Source organism: Cibotium barometz, chromosome 37 (assembly GCF_041138505.1).
Source record: "Cibotium barometz isolate CiBa-2024 chromosome 37, ASM4113850v1, whole genome shotgun sequence".
Taxonomy (NCBI): Eukaryota; Viridiplantae; Streptophyta; class Polypodiopsida; order Cyatheales; family Cibotiaceae; genus Cibotium; species Cibotium barometz.
The window spans coordinates 21067099-21072682 of record NC_141082.1 but is presented as its reverse complement, the minus strand read 5'-3'; the positions used below and the strand labels follow the sequence as shown (position 1 = coordinate 21072682).

Below are 5584 nucleotides of genomic sequence, written 5' to 3'. Positions count from 1 at the left end.
TTTAATCATGGTTATAATAAACCTATTTACAGAAATCTTTAAATGTAAATTTGAGATTTATATATATATATTTCTGTTGAGGCCATGCCTAAAACAATTGGGTTGGTAATGGAAATTTGAAAGAAATTGAGTTCAATATTATGGTTCTCAACTCAAACAAGGGTTTTTATGTCTATTTGATGGATAAATCAACCTTAGGCAAACGTAAAAGAGTATATTGGACCAGTGATAAGGAGCAACAATTGCTACATCTCCTAGGTGGTAGTCAATAGCCACTCGAGAGCTTGCAAGCGCATTTCTTTTGTCCAATCTTGCATGCATGAATGACATTAAGGCTACTATCTCTAAAATTAATACTCTCAAGTGCACTAACAAAGAACTCTATACAACTAAAACAATAAGAGCTGCAATAGCAATCAACGAGAAATGCCTTCGATCTTACAACGAGGCAATAAGAGGTACTCCAAATTATGCATGTTTAGCATGTGGACGCTTAATGTTTGCTTCTCAATTGGCACTGTCACCTAAACCTGATGTGAGCATTGTTTCATTGGCCTCAAGTCAATGTAGGAGCTCCAAACTACATAACCCCAAAAAATCCACTATAAGTTTATCAAGGCTCAACCACATAGGGTTTAATACCCCACTTGAGACAATTAAGAGGTTGAACTCAATTGAGATGCGATTAGTCTCAGTACGCATACCTTTTGCAAAAATCACAGAGCTAACTTTTGATGGGCAATTTGGCTTGCGTGGTAGTGTCATAAATGAACAAAGCCCAGAAAGAACTTCCTAGATTTATTAGCAAAGAAGCTTCTGTGCTAGTCGGTATCAAGTGCAAATTGTCGTTCAAGCATTGTTACATGAGTGGATTGGTTAGGCCTACTTTGACTATGTTGGCCATGAAAGACCTTCTTACAACCATACTTTATAAACCTAATAACATAACCTTAAATTCAGATTGGCTAGGTCACATTCATAAGTTGCAATCAATGCAACAAATAGATGACAAGGATGTAAATGCAAAAGTTGAAAATCAATATAATCCATTTACTGATGTTTTATTGCATGGAAGTAGTTGATCTTAATGACTCACGGATACACATCGCGCCAAGTGAAGATAATCATCCTCTAAGCTTATTTAAAGATGAGCATTGTGAGGAACTATCATTTCCTTCTATTTTCTACGGTGAGCCGTGAAAATATCACGCTTTGCGCTATAGCCAAGCGGCATAAAAGCTACGCTAAAAACACTGCAATCCCCAGTGACTCAAAACCAACATCAGGCTTGCACAAAACTATACATTTAAAACCAGATATGATTGTAGAGCTGTGTGCTGGAAACCTAGATATAGTTGATGGCCTCGTTACGGCGCAGATGCTATATTTAAAGATGCAAATCTAAATCACCCACTTCCTTACATTTGGCTCGATTTTCATAATCCAAAAATAGGCCAAAAAACACGATGCAACAATGCTCACTTATACTCCACCACCACTAATAAACATAATTGGACACCAATACACAAGATTACAAGAGAGTTTCAAATAGGCAACAACATATTGAACACAATAACTAGAACATAATTTCCAATACAACCGACTGCCGCAAGCACAATCCATAGATCTCAAAGATAACCATGCAAAGTTTGGCATTTAGCCCCAAAAACATAAAAACACAACATAGCACTCACATATAAGGGATCCCCAAAACATCTACTTATTAGAGCCATTAGAACAAAAACATATTAAAGTAGATAATGGTGTGATCCAAGAAAATGAACGACTTCACCTACAAGTCAAATGGCAAACAATAAATAGATGTTTCACAAATTGTGATCCAAAATATATTATTCTACAGTCTTTAAATACCATATCATTACAAGCACACTTTGAAGATATAACTATGGACCCAAACCTCTTGGCCTCAGATATACTTTGCCTCCAAGAAACAAAACATAAAGAACACAAGCAATACAACTTACCAAATATTTCTCAAATAAACTCTTTTGGCCCAAATGGCATTTCCACTTGGTACAAATCATCACTTTCACTAATACGAAAATACATTACTCAACACCAATCAATTGAAATCATTGCCACTCAATTCAAAACATCACACAATTTCATAATTTGTGTAATTAACGTTTACAAACCACCATTGGCTCCACTATCAACATTAATCAATCGACTAGATAACACACTTAAATCAACTCATGCCAATAATCCAACATTACTAGTGGGTGACTTCAACATTGATGCAACATTACAAACATCTACTTACCAAAAACTAACCAATTTTCTAAACGAGTGGGGATTTTACCAACAAGTCAATCAAACAACTACAATGTACGGTTCTACATTTGACCATATTTGGACTAATACTCGTATAGTCGGATCGATAATTGCAACAAATTATTGCTATTGGTTTGACCATTCAATTACCTACATTCTTATTCTTGCACAGTGATAAGGCAGGTCATCGTGATTCCTCACCTTGTTTTTTCTCTCAATGTGTGGAAGCTATATCATTTAACTCTCTCTAAGCATATATGTTATGCAAACTCCTTCACACACCCCCCCCCCAAACCCCCACACACTTGGATCCTTTGATTTTGACTCTTCTAACATCTCTCAACTAAGTGATCCTGCACTGAACCAAATTATGACATCCTACGGTTCCTTTTATGCCTAACGTGCACAATCGTTACGTTCCACAATTAAGTTATGAAGTAGCGAAGAGAACACGAGACAAGGTAAGTCCCTTTGAAGTCAACCTCCTAAGCGTTCTTGATCTGTCCGCCTTGTTGACCAAACCCAAGGAACAACGTGGTTCTCCACTGGGCTAGGCAAAGCCCTCCTCGTCTTTCATGCACTAAGCCCGCCTAGTGCGTGTACCCGTTTATATCCTAGCTATTGTGCCTGCCTCCCCAAGCTTGGCCGCCCACGTATACCCGTCCGCCCTATGCGACTGTGTATGCGCCTATGAGAGACGTGCTACGCTTGTGCCTATGAGAGAGGTGCTACGCTCGTGTATGCAACGCCTATGAGAAGCACCTTAGTAGGCGACTCTGCGCCAGCACCAGCCCGCCTACTACATGGAGGGAAAAGGTGACCCAAGCCCACCTCTGTAACAAGGCGGCCAGTCAAAGATGCGCGACTACAACCCGATTAGTGCAGGCGACCCACCCTAGACAACTATGGTCATGATGCGACTATGGTCTTCATACCTACCATTGCTATGCATGAGGATACACCTACAGTCGCATCCATTGGGACACCATTCTAATGTCGAGTGGTTTGGCAATGCATAAATTGGTGGGTTCATACACTTCAAATAACGCTGTCATGGAGCTCTACGTTTCCATACGCTACACTGCATAATCACAGTGTAACTACTCCACCTTTGCTCATTCATCATGAACCAGATAAATCCGAAACACCATCAAAATCATACATCCAACCCCTCTCTCTCTCTCTCTCTCTCTCCCCCAAAAGGCCAGAGTCACAATTCTCTTTTTTCTTGAGGATTTTTCTCCACCAGTTATTTAACCCAATCACTTTCTATGTATCACTCCGGCTGCAGTGAACAAGGGTTGAACCCGCAAACCCACTTTTTAACAGCAAAAGTTCTAATCTGCATAAATTAAAAGGTGAGCTTTTTGTTTTTAGCACCCGAGGTTCTAACCTGCACAAGGTAAAGAACTAAGTACTTGCAACACCAGGCGTTCATATATGCTAAAGATTTAAAAGTAATTTCCCACATACAAATCCCTTTTATGAGATCAAGTGTTGCTGTATTCACTTTGGTCACATGGGGCATTTCTCTATGCCAATTTATATAGAATTCTAATACACCTATTACATGTACAGGACAATTATGATAGCCACAGACTGCAATAACATAATGTCATGATGATTGTGGTCCGTGAAATTGTAGACAAAATAGGCATCAGCTTTATGCACCATGAACAATGTAATAATGATCAATTTTTGAATGCGCACAGCAGGTCACCAATTTGGTGACCCAATGAATTCACTGGCAGAGAGAATACAATTGCACCTTGTTTTGCTTCAAGGCACGCATCTCTCTTCGGATATTTGTCAATACTAAGAAGACAGGCCTTTCGACACACATAAGGCCTGATGAGAGCATGCATGCACGCTTTGCAATAATCCAGAAAGCTTGTCATGCTAAGCAAACCCATTTATCAAGCCTTAAGCATGCAAGCATCCATGCATGCAAATCCCTTGATCAAAACTAAGCTAGTCCATATCCACCATTTGGCAAGGCAAACTCTTTGCACATGTCCTCATGCAGCCTGTTGTGCTGACGATTATCTGTTCCCAACAACCAGCTGCTTTGCATCTGAATCTTCTGAGCAAGTTTTGCTATACCTGTTGATCATCCATTCGTCAATTATCTGTCAATATATGCAATCTTCTGAGAAAGTTTTGCTCTACCTGTTGTGCTGATGATTATCTGTTCCCAACAACCAGCTGCTTTGCATCTGATCATGCCAAGAAGCACCAAAACAACTGGCCTTTGTCAAGCAGAACCGTGTGCAGGTGCCAAAAGAAGAGGCCACACTCGTTGTCTTGAGAATGTAGCACGCACTTCTGGCTACAGTCTTTTCAAGCACCAAAACTCCCCAAAGGTCTGTGCCACTGCTGCAACTTTCATCTTCATCACCATCTCCATCTCTGCTTTTCTCTGCCTCCAAAGCAGATCCATCTCTCAAAGAGCAGCCCTCCATAGACTCATCATCTAAATGGTGAACCAGAATCACTCCATCTGGTGAAGCTCTGCTCACAGAGTCCTTCACCTCCTTCCACCTCTCCTCCGTGCTGAGACCATCACCTGCTGGTACTCTCTGCCTCTGTGATGCCGTGGCCGTAGTACTATCTTTGGAGTCAAACAGCATGTGCAAGAAGGGGGCTTCATTGATGTTTCTTACAATCTGCAAAGTGCAGATCACCAGATAAATAGATTAAAATAAGAAACAAGCACAATGACAATAAACATCATAAAAGAAAGAGAAATCTAATCTACTCACATCACAGACACAGTCTTCCATCCAACGGTCAGGAGATGAAGATTGCTGATGTGCATTGGAGTTTTTCTGATTGATCAGTTGCTCCTGCTTTCGCCAGGGTGCAATCGATCGGCTACATACAGATTTCCTACTGGCATACAAGCGTTGATTTCCGTGTAAAACTGCAAACCGAACGACACAGAACAATTTTAGAACGTTAAAGCCTGCTTAAGGCCGTAATTAAGGCCTCGTATTTCTTCACAAGGACCAAGTTTGAAGCAAAGAGGGGACTAACCTTTTGCTGTCTGTGGAGCGAAGAAGTTACAAGGAGGTTCTGAAGTTCTGATGCTTCCAGAAGAAGAAGCGATCATCTTGCTTGTGCAGGATGCCATGGCGGAGCCATGAAGGAGGGCCTCCGATACCATTTGACACATGATCGCTTAGCAGAATCGAAAAGAAGACTGGAAAAACTGTGGTACCTGTGAAGATGCGACGCTCTTTGCAGAGAGAACTCTGTGAAGTTAGGGTTGAAAATCAGAAAAGCAGAG

General features: G+C 40.7%; 1 protein-coding gene across 1 annotated transcript in view; it reads right to left on the bottom strand.

The window, feature by feature from the left end:
* Positions 1-4326: 4326 nt before the first annotated feature.
* LOC147617058 (uncharacterized) overlaps positions 4327-5584 on the bottom strand; it is a 1328-nt gene continuing 70 nt past the window's right edge. Inside the window, exons 1-3 of the mRNA XM_086776679.1 lie at positions 5332-5584; positions 5058-5218; positions 4327-4961 (exon numbers count right to left, since the gene is read on the bottom strand). The exon at positions 5332-5584 is cut by the window's right edge and continues 70 nt beyond it. Coding sequence (XP_086632805.1) covers positions 4461-4961; positions 5058-5218; positions 5332-5470 — 801 coding nt within the window. The 5' untranslated portion in view covers positions 5471-5584 and the 3' untranslated portion in view covers positions 4327-4460. The remainder of the gene's footprint in view (positions 4962-5057; positions 5219-5331) is intronic.